Here is a 19,385-nt window from a genome sequence, read left to right as displayed (position 1 = left end):
ATGGCACTACTTTCTACCCAGATGATATAACCAGATACTTGGGAGCCAATTTATACTTCTCCCTCAGCCATCTTTGTATCTAAGTGGATTGGAGAATTTAAGCCTTTTGCATTCAAGGTAATTATTGATGGATAAGGACTTTCTACTGCCATTTTCTTCACTGGTTTCTGGTTGTTTTGTAGATTCTTTGTTCCTTTCTTCCTCTCTTTCTGTCTGTTTTTGTGATTAAGTGATTTTCCCTAGTGGTATGCTTTGATTCTTTACATTTTATCTTTTGCGTGTCTACTATAAATTTTTGTTTGTGGTTATTCCAAGGCTTACAAAAAACAACTTAGAACAGGCTACTTTAAGCTGATAATAACTTAACTTTACATTAAAAAACTACATTTTTACTCCACTCTTCCTCTCACACTTTAAATCTTCGATGTCACAATTTACATCTTTTTATATTTGGTATCCCTTAACACATTATTATAGCTATTATTATTTTTAATAGTTTTGTCTTTTAACCTTCATACTAAAGATACAGGTTATTTACACACTGCCGTTACGGTAGTACTAGAGTGTTCCGATTTTGACTGTATACTTACTTTTACCAGTAAGTTTTATACCTTCACATGTTTTTGGTTGCCAGTTAGCATCCTTTTCTTTTGGCCTGAAGAACTCTCTTCAGCATTTCTTGTCATACAGTTTCGGTGGTGATAAAATCCCTCAGTTTTGTTTATCTGGGAGTTTTATCTCTTCTTCATTTCTGAGGAACAGCTTTTGCTGGTTATAATATTCTCAATGAAACAGTTTTTACATTTCAGCACTTTGATTATATCATCCCACGCTCTCCTGGCCTATAAGGTTTCTGCTGAGAAGTCTGCTGCATTAGATTGTTTAATTTCTGTTTGAGATCACAGCCATAGTTCCTAAACCTTGCTGAAGCAATTTTAAAAATCAACTCATAGTGCATTACAAATTGCCATTTGTCTACTTTTATAAAGCAATGAAGTTTTTGGTAATTGGAAACCGGTCTCTTACATTCTTCCATGTTTTTCCTCCTCTTCAGGAAAAAATCTTTGTTCCATAGCATGATACCTAAGACCAGCTTTGATCTATCTAGCCTTTGCCTGATCCATCTGCCTCTCTAGGCACAGCTCTTAGATCTTGTCACTACTGACCACATACATTATATTTTATTATCACAAAACTTCTTTTCAGTTTTCTCTGCATGTATGTGCCCACAGAGAAACACACACACACACACCACCACCACCACCACCATTCTATTTTCTAGGCTCTGTTCCCTGGATCATGATGTGTGCCCATGGCCTGGAGTCATCTTTCTATCCTTCTTTTAGCTTGACAACCTCCCACACATCTTTTGCTCCCTGAATAAGTGTCACTTACTGCAGGAAGTCAAATCCAGGTTTGTCAGGGTTTCTCCACTCTGTTCCCGATACCATAGGCATATTTCTATCATTTTTGATGTTGTGCACTACTTATCTGTTTTGCATCAGTCTTAACCCCAGTAAATTGTGAGCTCCTTGAGGTGAGCTGTCACATTATTCAATTTTGAAATCTCAATTTCTAATATATTCTGGCACATGTCAGGTGCCCAAGAATGGGCATTTTGAAAAAATTAATTTAATAAATGAATAAATTAATTCTAATATTTACTAACTCAGTGACTGTACTAGTTCATGTATTTTTTTCTCATTTAATTGAAACAACTTGTATATATATATATATATATATATATATATATATATATATATAATACCATCAATATAAAATACATCTAATCCATATTAAGTTATTGTTTACACAGTCCATATGAATCCATGGTTCAATTTCTGCAAGAATTTCAATCAAGGAAGTAAAGCCCAAACCCTCCAAAATAACAGAGAGGGAATGAATCTTCAGACCCTTGAGGAATATCCAAGGAACGAAAGTCACAAGCCCTCATAACTCTCCACGTGTTGCCCTTAATTTCTTCTCATCCTCAATTTCTCACATCTCAAATAGTTCTAATCTGCTAAACTTTCCTAAAATATTCTCTTAACAAACATCTCTGGGGCATTTTCTTTATATCCACTTTTCATTTATTTTTTATTTGGATTGTTATCTAGCAAAAGAGAATCATTCCTGTTTCATAAGGTGGGGAGAGAGAACAACCGAGCAGTCCAATACCAGCGTCTCTTTAGCGGATGGAGGCAGGGAATGTTGTGGGTCACATCACGAGCTGGTGATTGCCGCCAAGCACACGTATGTGTGTGTGTTAGAACATTGCTCTCTTTGGAGTCAGCCATCCAACAACCATCAATTACTGTTTTATTGTAGGTGACATTTGTAGCCCCTCTTCAAAAAAAAAACACACCAAACCTGAAAATATAGCTCATTTGCAGAGGCCCTTGAACAAAAATTATAAATGCAAGTGTGCTTAAAGCAGTCCTCTTGGTTTTTTTGCTTTCTCTCTTTGCAGTTTGTTTGTGGTTAGAGTCTATGTACTTTATATCAGCAACAGCTGTACACTGAAGCTCTAAGGAAAATCTCAAAATAGCTTTGTTGCAAAGAGAAAATGGCATTTATGAACTTTGGCAGGATCTGTACTCTTGAGCCATGTTCAATTTTAAAACTTGAATGGAAAAATCCACTGTGTGAATAAGCCAGCTACGCAGGATCTCTAGCTGGGCCTATTGTTGGAAGAAGACAGAGGTGCCAGCAGTGCACAGAGCTCTGGGGGCTCTGGGAGCTTCTGCTCATGTGTCCTGCAGGGGTCCTGGACAAGGCTACTTGGATGGGGACCTAACCACAGCATTACACATGCTCGGGAAGAGGCGAAGCAGGAAATCTACCACTTGGCAAAGAGTCTTTACAAAACCAGAGCTTGGCTTTGCAGTAGCTTTCTTAGATAACAGTTTCACAAATTTTCAAAAATAACTTAATTTGACTCATTCAATCTGCAGTCATAATATTCCTATAATTTTGGAGTCCTTTTTAGTTTGAGGTGGAAGGTCCTACATCAGTCAGGTCCTGAGAGCAGTGCCTGATCATCGCAGCCCCCTCACCTTTCTATGGTAGCAATCAGAGATGCTAAAGGAATGTCTGGCCCATCGGTAGTTACCTCTCAATACCCCAGTATTATGCTAAGTTGCCTCATTATAACTGGACAAAGTCTTCTATTTTACAAGATGCGAGGGTGCCCCAGCCTGCCAGGGCCAGGATGAATATTTGTGTTTGTCATTACTCAGGCTACTAGAGATTCCTAGGGCTACTGTAGCACCAGGTTGCTGCTCATGGGCCAAAGAGCCTGTCACAGAAGCCAGAGGCTGTCTCTGAAAATCTCGTCCAAAGTCTTTCTTACAACAGACTTTTTTTTTTTTTTTTTTAATTTCAGGGTATTGTGAGGGTACAAACATTACGGTTACACTTTATGTCTTTGCCTCACCCAAGTGCGGGTTAAAGGCATGCCCTTCCCCCCTACAGTGCTCCCCGTGTCCTTCAGTTGTGGATTTACCCCTCCATCCCCCTAATCCCTAGAGAGCATTTCTGCCATGTGATCACCCTAGTGTTGATCAGTTAGTACCAATTCGATGGCGAGTACAAGTGGAGCCCATTCTTCCACTCTTGTGGTGCCTCACTTTGGATAATGGGCTTAAGTTTAATCCAGGAAAGTATAAGAGGTTCTAGATCACTCTCGTTTCTTATGATTGAGTAATATTCCATTATATACATATACCAAATTTTAATAATCCACTCATGGATTGACGGGGACTTGGGTACAACAGCCATTTTTGAGGGATCCATGTTCTCATGGGCTTGAGTCACTCTTATTGAGTGACTCTTAGTTTCTCACAGAAACTATTGCTTTTGGAGTATTGGACAAGGACTAATTCTAGGGTCCCCTGTGTCATGGTACCATAAATTTTATAGCTATTCTTTGTGCTTAACTCAGTGTCAGCCAGTGTAGCTCCTCAGCCCCATCTTTCTCTACTTCATGGTGACTTATTTTTCCAAGGGATTTTTTTCCCCCATGTTACTTAGCCTGAATTGGAGCTACTCAAGCTACCACAATAGATCTCCCCAAGTAAATATCAGGAAGAAGAGGTCAGAGAGTTTATTTGAGACCCTCCTTCCTGGAAGGCATGTAGGTTGGTGAAAATCTCTCCTTTTCCGTATCTGAACTCAACAGAGGAAAAGGCACGCTGACTCCATAAGTCAGACTGGAGTCCCCGTCACATCATTTGTCCTAGAGAGGACTAAGCAGGGGACCATTCGGGGGTTGAAAGCAACCCACCTCGATAGATAACTGGCAGTTTCTTCTGCCTGGGGGGGAAATAAAAGCTTGGAATCATTTAAATATAGGATGCATAGCAATATATAAAGGTATTTTATGATGCTTCAAGAAAAATAAAAGGTGGATTTGGTCTCAATATTTCTTTATATTGAGAACTAGTGCTATGGTCTTTTAGGAGATATTAGGGATGGTCTTCTTCAGGGATGGTCTAAAAATACAACAAAATCCTATCATTTTCGGGTAGTTTTGGTATAGCTCTGTTCTAGGGCAAGTGGGGGAGGAGATACCATAGCAGCTTCTGGACCCTTGTAATCAAGTGTGTTGTTTGCTTTTTAAAAGACCAGTGATTAGTTGCTCAGGCGTGGGTTGTGAATTAGAAGACGTTGGGAAGTGAGCTCTCAGGATTTGGGTTGTACTGCTTTATTTAGTGAGCAGAAAATACTGTAATATAAATGAATCCTCGAGAAGTTTGTGTGGAAATTTTAACTTGTGAACTACTGTAATTATCTCGTAATTTACATAATGTTCTGCTCACCACCAAAACCAGTCAATGACAAGGTATTCTCATGCATTGTAAGAGCTTAGTTATGTTTAGGTTTTGCAAAGTTGATTGTTTGTTTTTACTTGGCAGCCTCCACCTCAGATATATGACAAACAGCTGGATGAAAGAGAGCACACCATCGAAGAATGGAAAGGTGACTCTACTTTAAAAAAGTATTCTATTTTTTTTAAATTAACACTCAGAAAGTATCCTCAAGGCTTTTCCCTGTAGAACAATTTACTAAAAGGTGATTTTCTAATTGTCGTTCTCCTAGACCATTTTTAAAGTTCCTAAAACTTCATCTTTTGGCTTATACTAATAGCAGTATTGCATTTGCTCAAGAATTAAAGGAATTAACTACTGATATCTTTTTAAATAATATTGATTGTTGAAGTGTTTGTCATGGTGGGGGGGGCGAGCTTCCGTTCAGAATTTCAGAATTAAACTTTCCATGTTTATACATAAAATTATCACAAGAAATATAATATTAAGGTTAATTCTGAGACAATTTTAGACTTTAGAAAATAAAAGATAGTTAATACAGGAATTCCACTGGATTTACAAGTCTTGATTATTTAAATAGAAAATATGTGTATCTAAGTGGCTTATTTCTTTCTTAAAGTAAAAAAGGGAATGAATGAGTACATTATTTTTTCAGCAAAATGTTTCTGAACACGTACTGCATCTCGAAGATTATACTCAGAGTGAAACAAAGCAGAAAAACAAATTAAGCTTATGAAAAATTGTTAACTTAATACACAATGGAATAAATATGAGAAAACCAAAGCAGATTGTAACAAATGATCAGATAAAAATGGAGAGGAGCATACAGGAAAGCTCGGAAGGGAAGAAACTTTTAGACTACCTTAAAGGAATTAAATGTAAATTTGGAGGGAAAAAAGGAAAATACCAGATGGGAGGCTAAGAGGAGAATAAGAGCAGGAACAAACAAAAACATGTTATAAGGACAGTAAAGAGATTGTCAAGGGGTCATGGTGAATATGGAAAAATGAGCATATGAAAAGATTCCAGCAGGTAGATGGAAAAGTCTTGCTTTGATCTAAGTAAGGACAGGAAGATAATCCTTAGGAGTTCATGAATAGGGTATGACCATCATTTGAGGATATGGACTAAATAGTGAAAAATCTGGGAAATGACTACTTGTAAAAGATGGTGATATGTTGTAAGCCATTACAAAGCAAGAACAGGTAGGGCTACATGATTTTTAGGTAAAGGGAGCAAAGTAAAAAAGGACTGAATACATCTAATTTAACTCTGGCAACAAGAAAGCCAAAAATGGATGCTAGTTTGGGAATGAACAAAATAAATTTTTTTATGTGTTGGGTTTTAGGCAAGTTTAGATTTACAAATACAAGATATGAGTCTGGGAAAAAGATACAGTAAGAGATGGAAATTGTAAGGTTGGAAATAACTTAAAATCATGAGCATATGTGCATCTCCTAGGGAGTGAGTATAAAAAGAAAATGGATATTCAAAAACAGAGCCATTAAAATCCTTAATAGATGAAGCTAGAATGCATCAGAAGCTCCCCCAAAGATTCAGAAAACAGGTAAAATGTGTATTCTGCATACATTTATTTATTCAGCTGCCTTATTGAGCACCTACTTGTGCCAGGCTCTATGCTAATTGCAAGGACATAAAGAAATAGGGAAATAAAGGAATCCTAATTGATTTTTCTTTAACTGAACCCCATCAGAATGTTATTATTCTTCATTAACTAACGAATTTCTCTGTAGATTAAGGAGAAATTTGTTTTTTGTAATAACGCAGATAACTGTTTCTTACAGAACTTATCTACAAGGAAGTAATGAATTCAGAAGAAAAGACTAAAAATGGAGTAGTAAAAGGACAGCCTTCTCCTTCAGGTACTCACTCTCAGTGAATAACTGATAAACCAGTACTTGTGTAATCTCTGGCCTTCGTGTAGGGGTTGCAGCCAATAACATTGCTTATCAAGCATAGGGACAAATGTCACATGATTGTTTCCCTATGATTTTAGTTTTACTCTTTTTGACATTTGGGGTTGCATTCATTCTGATTATTCTGATTGTAATGACTCAGCACAAAACCTTTTTCAGAACTTATTTTAAGATAGTAATGAATTGTGAAGAAATATCACCATGAGCTGAGTGAAGGGTAAATGCTTCTCATCAAAATACAGAACAATAATGACCTCTTGACCATCAAGTCCCTCTAGAGGTCAGAAATCCCTCCTGCCAGAACCTCTTCCCTCATTCATTCTCAATGTTGAACTCTTCTCAAGGTTAATGTGCCAATAGTTGAAGCATCTACCAAGTTGGGCTCTAATTAAAGTCAGCTTGGAAAATCTTTAGTTCGGTATCTACAGAATCTAACACACATTCGTACAGATGCATAGTTAGCTGATCCTAGTAATGTGCTTTAGGATTACTTGAGGCATTTACATTCACATATTAATGCTAAAATATTTTCTTCCTAAGATGTATGCTCTGAATATAAAGAGTTTTATAAAAAGGGGTTAATTATTTTCAACCTTAAACTACTCTCGGCTCATGCTGGTAAGAATGACATGCTTTTCTTACCAGTAAATTTTATCCCAAGTCTTTCCTTTCCTCAAAGAGGGTTACAGGAAACATTGGAGTTGTCGTCCACGCTGCCCTCTTTACTCATTAATCCTGGCATCCAGATTGACACAGCGTGCAGAAGCTGCATCTAACTTACTGGCGTGTTCTGCCTGCTGCCTATTAAATAACTCAAAGATGGAATTCAGTGGCCTCCAAATACACCTGTTAAGGCAGAAAGACTCCTTGTTTTAAGAATTTTTATAATGCCCAGAACTTATTTTCCTGTAATCATTAAGAAGCTTAAATACCAGGATTTAGCAAAGAGTCACCTAGCATCTTGGGCTGGGACTGGACAAATTTTAGTAGAACCATTTTATTCATCTTTAGTTCAAATTATCATTACTTCATTTTTTTATACCATCTTGCCCCAAAAGACTTTTCATCTCTCCCCAAAGAATGGGATATTTCCTTCCTGTGGGTCTTACCAGTCCCTGTGTTTGAAATATTGGATATCTTGTCTTTTTGCCCCTTATTGATTGTAAGTTCATTGAAAAGACTGAATGCATTTATCTTTGTGTACCATGCAGTGCCTAGGTGCTGTGCCTTGCACATAATAGTAGCTCAATAAATATCTATTAGTTTGAAAATGGCCACTCAGTTCTTCCCTCAGCCTGTTTTTTGGTACTATTCCAAACACAGAATTCAAGACAGAATCAGAGCTTTAATACAGTGTGCAATTTAGTATGTTCTTATAACACTATTTAAATATTATTCACCCTGTTAATCTCCATGAAGATAAATGGGCCAAGTATTAAGTATATGAATTGTTGCTATTGGCATTTATTCATGTCTCAGATAAAGGTTTGCTGCTTTTGGGTGGTTATTTGATTCATTCATTGTGGGAGATGTATATCCATGAATTTTTTTATATTCCTGGTTAGTTTAGTTTGTTAATGATTAATTCTAAAATACACCGCTTAGGCTCTAACTAAATGAGAACGCTAAGCCACTTTTTAACTGTTCCAGCTACCTGTAACAATTGACAATTATCTACATATACATATGCCCAAAGCAATAATTGACTGGCTTTACCAATTTATAGTTAAAATGATTGTGGATTCAATCTTTCGCTATATAGTTTTAAAGGAAAAATATCCATGACAAGAAAGAAAGAAAGAAAGAATTTAAGAATATCACTATCACCATATTATAGTGATGCTTTTAAAATGCAAATAGGAAGTTAAATGTGCATTTGCAGAAAAATAGAGAAATCATATGTATACTGTATATTATATGACACATTTCGGTATGATATATTTCTGTGCCTCATGGACAGAGTGTAGGGCTGCCATGTGCTGAGGCCAACTCTACCAGCTCATGAGAGCCAATTGTGTACATCTCTTCTCAGCTCTGAGTTTACTGTTGTTATATTGGTAGCTTGAAATTAGCCATGGAGGATTTGCAACATGGAAATTGGCAGACCCTACCAATCAGGGCATTTTTTTTTCTCCTGGAGAGCCAACTGTTAAATATTTATTGGTGCACCACTGTGTGTGTGTGTGCAGTAAACTATGCTGGAAAAAAAACAATCACTGAAAAAGAAGTGTTTGGAAAGTCAGCTTTTTTGCATTCTTTGTTATATTCATGTTTTATCATTAATGTTTGCCTAGCGTATTTTATTTTGTGAATAGCTAGGATAATGCAATTTTACAATGCGGACTCTCTTGCTATCCAGGATGGCAACACTGGGAGTCCTGCGGCAAGGGAGTGAGTTAATGCAGCTCCTCAGGGACGAAATGGTTCTGGTACCCAGACCCACGTTATTGTGATGCTTTTAAAATGTAACTGGGAAGTTAAATGTGCACTTGTAGGATAATTTATAGGTTTGAAATTTATTGATAGAATTGTATATCAATAAGAAATAAATCTAAACGTCAGTTACATTTCTAAATAAATAATTGTACTCCCTTCTGCTATCTGATTTCACTTGCATAGTGATTTATTTTCGAGGATGGTATAGCTGCCTGCTTCCTGAATTGATTTGTAAAGATTGCTGAGGGAATAGCAGTCCATGAATAGAAATTAATTTTCTTCTAAAAGCATTTGTCATCGAATGTTAGAGCTGTAACAAATATAGGAGGCCATCTCATTCAGCAACGCTCACGTTTGTTCACCACCCACCCCTATTCCACCTGAGAAGGAAAGCTCCCATAGCAACAATGACTTACTAAGATAAGGATGCTTAGTGTTAAGGATGGGCAGAGCTTTGTCAAAATCTCTAAATCAAAGATAAAACTCCCTAGGTTTTTTTAATATACAACCTCCCCTTCCCCAACGTGGACCATATTCCCCACCATGGGAGTATGTCTTAGGGTCTCTAATGTAGTCCAACAATTTTGTTTAATTTTTATTAAAAAATATCAACCAGTTGACACTCAAGATCATATCGATAGTGAAGGTACTGTGGCTCAGTGATTTCGGCCATTCTAGTGTTTTTTCTAATTCTTTTTATCTACCTTTTTTCTGGTGGTGGTTGTTGTTGAGAGGATCAAAATAATTTCCTTAAAAAAAGCAGAACAATGTTTTCCCCTGAGATGATGAATATCTTTTATTAGATAACTTCTGGCTGAGAAATTTTCACTAGCATAAGTGACTTCTTTCTATGAAGCCTAATTTTTTTAAGGTAAAGTGGAAAGCAACTAATATTCCTCATTTACAGCCCTGTTAGTATTTTCAGTTTCTTTTAATTTTGTTTTCAGTGACAAAAATTTGTGATACTTTATTGATGGGTGAAACATTTTTTTAAATGTGGATCTCTACTGGTTTCTCCTAAGTAACACAGAAAGAAGGGATATTTATCACATTGCCTGCACAAGCAGACATTCTAATCAGATTCAATTCAGTTCAATTCTGTTTAAGAGATTTTCACAAATTGCTTGACAGTAAATTAACAACTTAAAGCTAAAGTCCATGCCTTGTCACTTATATTTGTGTTGGTGCTACGGTTTACAAACCTTCTTTATTGCCTACGTGAAAATGGACTTGAATGGATCATGCAGTAAAGCCGGAGGCGCTGCCGTCCAGGAGGCATTTATTACAGTGCAGTAGAGGGAGACATACAGAAGCAGGTATTTTTCATCACGATGGTGGGCTGGTTAATATCTAGCAACCATCATTTTTTTTAAAAAAAATAAGAATTGAGTAGTAGCACTTACCAATTTCTATGGTGTAAATATTCTCACCGTGACCACTTTTAAGCTACCAAAGTGACATCGGTGAAAGCAGAGTTGAAAGGGATGCTGATGTTGGCTCTAAGAAGCCACTAAAAGCTAGCTCCAGCGCCACTAGACAGAGCACATCGTTTTCCCACCTTAACACTATCTAGAGAGGAGCCATCCCCATAAAACTAGCAGATGTAATGGGAATTTTATAAAGGAAGCACTGGAAGAATTTGTGCTTTATAAAATCAGGAACAATGGTCTACGGACCCCTAGAAATACAGGCGATAAAGACTCTGACAGATTCTGAACTTGGAGTAATTGAATACTAACTGTGATTTGCATTCAACGTTGATAAAATAGAGGGCAGGATCATCCCAACACAGAAGGTAAGGATTGCAGAGAACCGGCTGATGAACAAAGGGAGAAGACAGACAGTGAAACAAAATGATTTCCTTTGGCCAAAATTAGTTGAGCAGTTTCACTAGTTTAATAGCAGGGAGAAACTTGCTTCCCTCACAGAACCTACCTGGAAGAGTTCACATGAAAGATACTCAATATCATTTTGTTACATCCAGTACTTACTTTGTACTCAGCAGTAGACGTTATGGAAGACAGGAGAATAAAGTACAGTATAATAGAAGAAGTCAAAAGAAGCCAGGGAAATACAAACATGACGTAATCACATAACAAAGCTATATATGTAGTAAGGGGCTGACTTGTATGGCATAACACTCAGAATATTCTAGAAGTGTGCTGAGAATATGCCAGCTATTAAAATAAGTGCAGAAGGAGTCTGTGTATTTTATAAGCATAACCTGCAGCAAAATCCCCTGTTTATGCAGAACTTATTAAGAGCTACTTTGGCTTTTGCTGCCTTCATGTGGTATTGTTTATACATGTAAATTTGTGTTTTGCTGGAGAAATTTCCTCAATATTCTTTGTGTAATTTCTCTAGCTGTCATTGTTGTGGGTTTGTGTTTATTTGTAAACATCAAATGTGTTCCTATAAGGGAGCCTTATCTCAGCTAGCCTTATCGCACTCTTATTTGGATCATTACTCAGCTTTAACCGTAACAGTAAGAACATATCCGCATAATCAGCTTTAGCCAGGATAGGAGAAAAAGCCCATCTCAGGAGAAGAGCAAGACTATTATGTAAAGATACTTTTTTGGTTTGCATTATGCCAAAACTTTATTTTAAAACTTTCAAATTTATTATTTTGTTGTAATTTAAATAAAGCATGCTAGCAAAAGTATTTCTGATTCCACTGGCATTTTGATTAATTATAAAATTCATAAGATATATATGCCATCATTTGATCAGTTTACTTTCCAAACCACAGACACAGAGATTTCTTATTAAAATAAATCAGTTATATTTCTGCACACTAGCAACGAACAGAAAACAATTCATTTATAATAGCATCAACAAGAAAAGATATTTAGGAATAAATTTAACAAAATAAGTATAAACTTCGTACCCCGAAAACTGCAAAACATTGCTGAAAGAAATGAAAGAAGACCTATATAAATGGAAAGTCATTCGATTGTTCATGGGTTAGAAGATTTAATATTGTCAAGGTGGGATACTCCCCAAATTGACTTACAGATTAAACACAATACCTATCAAAATCATAGCTCTCTTTTTGCGGAAATTGACAAGCTGGTCTTCAAATTCACATGGAAATGTAAGGCACACAGAATAGCCAAACCAATCTTTAAAAAGGACACAGTTGGAGGATTTACACTTCCTGATTTTAAAATTGACTATAAAGCTACAATATTAAAGACAGTGTGCTACTTGCATGAAGATACACAAATAGTTCAATGGAATAGAATTGAGAGTCCAGAAATAAATCCTCACATTTATGATCAATTGATTTTTGACAAGGATGTCAAGACAATTTGATGAGCAAAGAATAGTCTTTTGAATAAATGATGTGGGGGCAGCTGGATACCCACATGCAAAAGAATAAAGGTGGACCCCACCTCGTATTCTATACAAAAATGAACTCGAAATGTATCATAGACTTGAGTGTGAGATCTAAAATTATACCTTCATAAAGTTCTTAGAAAAAGACATATGGGCATCATTTTATATCTCAAGTCAAAACTAAATGTAAACCTGTGGCACCATGATTTGAAAGCCATTCTATAGTGTAGGAATCTATCATCCAGGAGAGAAACAGACAGTAAGAAACAAAGCGATCTGACTCTATCGGGCCTTTGTTAGAGTCCTGTGTCCAGTTTTAATCTCTACCCTTTCATAAGGATGTGGAAAAATTGAAGAGGCTTCCGCGAAGTTCAACATAGTGACATTAAATTATTGGACACCAGAAGTTATAAAAGAACAACAAGGCTATAGCTGTAATTTAACCCAAAATCAGGGGAAAAAAAAACAAAACTGGGCATTTGGGTGACGTGAGGGGATCCGGGGCTGTCTGCTGGCAGGTGGAATCTTGTCGTGAGCGGAAATGGACTAGCTCTGCACCATATCTATGAGGGATATAATTAAATAAACTTGGAATAAATTGAAGCCAGATAACTTTACATTACACATTGTGAGAGTGAAAGTAATTATTTGCAGGAAGACAATAATGAGAGCACTTTAAAAATCTGTTCTAGAGACGTTTAAAATTAGGAAGCATGGACAATGTTAAGAATTTAATGAGCATGAAAAATGCCTAAGCTTTTCTGTATATGAAAATATCAAGATACAAAAGAAAACATATTAAATGATCACAACTAGGGAAACTTCTTGGCAAAAACACTGGAAAGAAATATACCAAAAGTTTAACAGTTCTTACCATTTATTTGAGGATCAGTGCATATCATTATTTATTTTCCTGTATTTTTTTACATTTCCCATAGTTTACATAAAAACAAATACAACTTTAGGATTGCATATAGGATACATGCAATCTGTCTTAGTTTAGGTGTCTGTGTCCTCTCTAGAAACTGTCACATTTTCATCACACATTTTCCCTGAGCAAGAAATGTCTACCCCAGAAACACAGAAGATTGTGTTAATCCTTCCACTTTCTTAATTTAGTTTAGCTTTGTCTTTCTGATTTATTAGGTCTGTGTGATAACACTACTGTAACTTATTTTGGATGTATTATTTGTCACCAAATCTTGCACACCATATTTTCTCAAATAAGATACAATTCTACTGAGAATTCCTCATCTCTTATTTTGTTAGGTGATTCTATTACAGGTATTCTTAATAGTGAACTATTTCACAAAGCAAACATTTTACCTCTCAGATTGTTTAGGTGCAATGAATATATAAAAAGAAACAGTAAATCTACTGTTTCCAGGGTGCCGTGGTTTAATTATATTTTTACAATGCCTTTGTCTAATCGTTCTTCTGTTCTCGGAGCTGTTGTAACTCAGCAAGCCTTTGCTGAGTGATTACTATGAGCAAGTTTCTGCTCAGTGTTTCAAAATCTTTATGATCCCACATAGCAGATAAATAAGAGATTTTTTTCCAAATTAATCCAAGTTAAAAATTCAGAGTTCTTATTGGAGATCCTAGGTAAGCTGGAAAGTAACAAAATAATCAAAAGGTATGCTTGGGCCTCTCCTGTTCTTTTTTCCCCCATTTGGTAACTTTCATCCAAAGTCCTACTTGGCTTTTCTATGTGTATTTCAGGTTTGATGTCATATTAATGAATATTAATCATATTTACTTTATATACCTTCCTTGCTCTAGAGCTGTAGTCTCCAGGTAATTCAGATTTCTGGACTTTAGCTTGGCCCATACTTCTGGGAAAACACCCTTGCATGTGTTTGTTTTCAAAGCTCCCTGCAGTAAAAGCAGCCAGGCTCTGATGGTTACATTAAAGGGTTTTGCTCATCTATCTTATCCATAAACTAGTGGTTTTCTGTCCTTGACAGTCTCTGGAGAGCTTTTAAAAATTGCAAATGCCTGGACCAAGGCCAGTTATATTACAATATTGGAAGAGCAGGAGGAGGGGAGGTGGTATGACTGGATATTAATGTTTTTTTCCCTAAGTGTTACAGGTGATTTCTAATGTAGAGTGAGATTTGATAACTACTGTACTAGCCTGTGAATAACTTGTGATCAGAGACGCCGCATCGTTTTGTCTTGGTTTGCACCGTCTAATGGAATTCCCGGTATCGCTGTCTTATGAAGGTTCATCAGATGAGTGATGGACTGGACCCCCTGTTGTGTTTGTCCGTCCCTGCATCCTGAAGGGCGCTGAGAGGGGTCTGGTTCTAGATTGAGTCATGTTGGTCTTCATTCTCTTAGCACAGGTGCAGCAGTGAACAGCAGCGAGAGTCTCCCTCCATCCTCGTCCGTCAACGACATCTCCTCCATGTCCACCGACCAGACCCTGGCGTCTGACACTGACAGCAGCCTGGAAGCCTCGGCAGGACCCCTGGGTTGTTGCAGGTGACTAGCCGCCTGCCTGCGAAACCCAGCGTTCTTCAGGAGATGACGTGATGGAAAACACACACACGCAGACACTCACGCACACACACACACACACACGCAGACACGCAACATCAAGAAATAGCAAGGGAGAGAATCCAAGCCTAAAATTGAAACAGATCTTTCAGCCTGCTTCTTGCCCCGAGTCCTGTATTGCAGCTAAGCTCAAACGCATATTTAACTTCTAGTTGCTCTTGCTTTGGTCTTCTTCCAACGATGCTTACTACAGAGAGCAAATCAGACACAATTAGAGGAGCCTTTTCCATAAAGTGTAATTTTAATGGCTGCAAAACCAGCAACCTGTAACTGCCCTTTCAAATGGCATGACAAGGTGTGCAGTGGCCCCGTCCAGCATGTGTGTGTCTCTATCTCGCATCTACCTGCTCCTCTGGCCTAGTCAGATGGATGTAGATACAGATCCGCATGTGTCTGTATTCGCAGCACCACTCACGTAGAGATGCTACTGTCAGTGTCCTCAGGGCTCTCCCAAGACGCCGTGCACTGGGGCGCCACCTGGTCCATTTCACGTGATCTATTACTCTGACATAAACCCATCTGTAATATATCGCCAGTATATAAGCTGTTTAGTTTGTCAATTGATTAAGCTGTATGTCTTATAAGAAAACATGTAAAGGGGGAAAACATGGGGGGAGTGAGCTCTCTTGGACCCTTGGAGATGTAGCTTCCAAATTTGAACCGATTAAATGGCACCTGTATACCAATCTGCAGAAAGAACATATTTGATGCTCATGTGAAGCGAGGGGGGAGGGGCGAAAGCTTTCAGGCGCCACGCGGCTTGGCCTGGAGCAGGCAGGTGTGAGTGGAAGCTGAGGGCCCTCCCTGTGACAGCGGGCAGCGGGCGAGACCAGAGAGTGGTGTTGCAGCGGGGACTGAGACAGAAAGCAGATTGTTACCCAGACACTAGGAGACACCGACATCCATCTCTTTGAGAGTTGACCGCATGTCATTTCCTCAAATTATCTGTCACAACAGGAGGCTGCTGGAGAAAGTGGAGGTGGCGAGGCAGGGTCGTTGCGTACATGTTGATGGTAAGAATCTCTCCCCAGAACTGAGCGGGATCGCCTCCATAAGATTTCCTTAAACAGAAAAATGAGCCTACCTAGATCACCTTCAGATTGTCCATTGTGTTTTCCATGTGTGGTCTCCTTCCCAAGCTCATACCCTGCCAAAGTTTTACTTTTGAGAAAAAATACTACTTTCCTCGTCTGGAATAAAAAAAAAAAGTAGTTCATAAAAATGAACCCCCCAAAGCACAGGGTGATCCTCAGGTTAGCATTTGGAAACATCTCCAGAGACGTTGTTGTTCCTCAGGGGTTTCCCTGACTCCTTCATGTGGCTGATGTTTCATGTTTATTTGTTTATTTTCATAAGGTTGAACAATCAAAGAAGGGCTGATAATCTGAATTCCGTAGTGCAGTAGATACGAGAGCAATAACTCTGCTGCTACGTAGCTTTAGCAATAGGAGTTTGTCTGAAAAGCCATGAAACATTAATGTCGATGTTCAGCGAAATCTCCTGAATTTAGGTTAAATTAAGTGAAAGTGCTTTTCTGTGCACTAAGGAGGCACTGTGAAACACCTTGGTCACATACAAGTCAATGCCAAGGTGACTTCTCAGCAATAATCGGCCCCAGGCATGGGCTTCCCTTCTCACTTACTCTGGTGAAGTGTCCATCACAGTTATTTGCACTCTGACCATTTTGGTGCTCACCAGTGTGGTGATATTTCACCTGAAGAAGAAGCGAAACGCAGGAAACGGATGGTTGTTGAGTGTGATATGACTGGCGAATGGAATCTCCTCAAAACCAGAGCAGACGAGAATGCCTGTGCTCTGGAAACTGCCTTAAATACAGTGACAGGGAAGCTCTGTCTCCTGCCAAGCAACAGAGTCAGCAGGGAGCCGCAACCCTGCTCCATCCCTATGTCAGCGTGCTGCCATCTCTGGGATTGCTGCACACTGGGATTCAGGACAAAAGGCTATTTGTTTAAAACGGAGAGAAAAACATCAGCTTGTGCCACTTGTCCCGTGGAATAAAAATGGCCCAGTTTCTCGATCTTGCTGCCATTCTCTTTAGTTAATCTTGCAGACAGCTTGATTTTCAAAAATGCCTCCTCATTCCCATGTGTTCCCTCACTTTTCTTTCTGTCACATTCCTGGTTTTTTTTAAAACTTCTCTGTCTTCCTGATTCTTTACTTATCTCCTCTCTCTGTCCTTTTCTCTTGACACATCTGTGGCCTTTCTACTCCCCGCTTTCTACCACCTGGGGTTAAATGCAGAGAGGAGGCAGCTGCGGGAAGGAGAGTCACAAGGGGAATTTCATCAGCCCCAACGTGCCATCACAAGACAGAAGGGTGTCTCCAGCCAGCATCTTAGAAGTGATTGACAGTTAGACTATCTCTCACATCTGCAGAAGTGGTGCTTTTTTTTTTTTCCATTCAGATTAAACCAGGCAAGAACTAGACAATGCCCCTCCCCTACCGTTGCCGCCTTCCTGAAGCTCAACTAGTATCGTATTTCTTGTTGTGTGGCTCTTGGGAGCTGATTACCTACAGCCAGATCCTCCTTATGACAAGAAAATAAATTGGAACAAACCCCTTGGATTTAAGTGTCATTTGCAGAGGTAAGGCTTTGGTCCCCAGACTTCTTGCAGGATCAATTTTACCAGGTGATGGAAGCGAGACAGACGATGGGACAATAAAAAATAATCACTTTAAAAGCCCATCAGTCCTTTCTCGTCTGGGTACACTTTATTGTAATATCTTTAGGAGGCGATTATGTTGTTATCAAATTCGCAGGATATATTATATTCTGCATTGAGTCTTATTTTCTTAAAAAAAAAGTGCTGAATATTTCTTCTGTAGCCACCTGTTACTTCCCAAGAACATTCTTACTCTTCAGGCAGGGAAGTGTCACGTCACCTGGACAATATTCCTGGAAAGGGCAGAGGCCCTGCCTGGGGTTGGGTCTCGTTTTGGAGCATGAAGTTGGCACTCTGAGAGCCCAACCTTCTGTCACTTCCTCTAGGGCACGCGGTCTGGCAGTGATCCTTAACAAAATGTTTTGTTGTATTTCGTAGGAGGAACAGCTGTATACCCACGTGCAGGGAGAATTTAATTGCTGTGAGAGTCTGGTGAACCACCACCATTTTAGCTATGTTTTTGCTATTTTCATAGGCATTTTGTGGGTCATCGTGTTCGTTTTTAAAAAGTGGTAGATACATTGGTCTTACAACAGAATTTCTTCTTGTGGAATAAAAACTGATAATGATCTTTCATCTTCAAGAATCTGATGACTGAGCTTTGTAGGAATGTACCCCACAGTTGGACCAGGGCCCGGCCATTCCCCACCAGTTGGAGGAAGCTACTTGATTGGAGGCTGAGGACCTGGGTAGTTTGGCTCAATCTGTTATCATTATCAGCAAAATATTATCTAAAGGTACCGATAACAGGTGACTAGCAAATCAGAACATTGGCCTTGGCAAATGGAACAAGTAGAATAGATGAGAATATATAAGTCCTTTTATGGCCTTTCAGGGGGAGAAAACTAAGCAAAACTGATTTTTTTGAATTTTAAATATTCACTGCAAAACCTAAATTATACAAAATCTATTTCTACTTGAATCTCTTTACATATGAAAATCCACATCTTGAAAGCATTATGCTCTGTAAAGCATGTTGTCAACCGTACTTGCTGAAAAATCTGTCTTCCACAGCTCAGAGAGAGGAGTGAAATGGCACTAGGAATTTTCGATCCCAGCCACTTCAGGTCGGAAAAGGAATACCACTTCCCACTCACAAGTCCACGTACACATTTTCATTGTAAGAGTCCAGCGCTTTCCACAGACAACACTGAACCAAGCAGGGAAACTTTCTATCAAAACAACAAAAAAGTTACAATGTAAATACTTATATTAGTTATTTTCCTTGTGATTAAACTATAGGATTTTGTTATTTCTTTTGGAACTTAGTTCTCTGTCTGAAAATGGTTCACTTTGACCTATTTCTTTGGTCAGTCAAACTGAAGTAAGGGGGCTTGTTTATATATAGATTCCTGTATATTTAACTTTTGAGTATGTGGGACCAATGGCCAGTATATTCTAATAGAGACAAATCTCCCAAACCTTCTCTAGAATAATCTGTTCGCCTTGCCATGTCCATCTTGCGATGAGACCCAACTTGCACTTGCCTGCTGTTCTGCATGACTGGACGCCAAAGACTGTTACCAAGGATGGGAATTGTCCTGTGTCATTGTTATAAAATGGACTTAACGCACACACACACACGCACACACGCAG

At 38.4% G+C, this 19,385-nt stretch overlaps 1 protein-coding gene across 6 annotated transcripts in view; it reads left to right on the top strand.

Moving 5' to 3' along the window:
- The window catches only part of MAPK10 (mitogen-activated protein kinase 10), a 213,978-nt gene extending 196,837 nt beyond the window's left edge, over positions 1 to 17,141 (top strand). For 3 of the 6 annotated variants that reach the window (XM_012647217.1, XM_012647219.1, XM_012647218.1), the window contains 3 exons: positions 4,917 to 4,980; positions 6,635 to 6,712; positions 14,892 to 15,791. In XM_012647217.1, the coding sequence (XP_012502671.1) occupies positions 4,917 to 4,980; positions 6,635 to 6,712; positions 14,892 to 15,034 (285 nt within the window). In that variant the 3' untranslated portion in view covers positions 15,035 to 15,791. Of the gene's footprint in view, positions 1 to 4,916; positions 4,981 to 6,634; positions 6,713 to 14,886 lie in introns of all 6 variants that reach the window. The other 3 variants (XM_012647222.1, XM_012647223.1, XM_012647220.1) reach the window with 2 other exon arrangements.
- The last annotated feature ends 2,244 nt before the right edge of the window (positions 17,142 to 19,385 follow it).

Source organism: Propithecus coquereli, unplaced genomic scaffold (assembly GCF_000956105.1).
Source record: "Propithecus coquereli isolate 6110/MARCELLA unplaced genomic scaffold, Pcoq_1.0 Scaffold26, whole genome shotgun sequence".
NCBI classification, from domain to species: Eukaryota; Metazoa; Chordata; class Mammalia; order Primates; family Indriidae; genus Propithecus; species Propithecus coquereli.
Note: the sequence above shows the minus strand (reverse complement) of the source record. Positions and strands in the feature narration are given on the sequence as shown.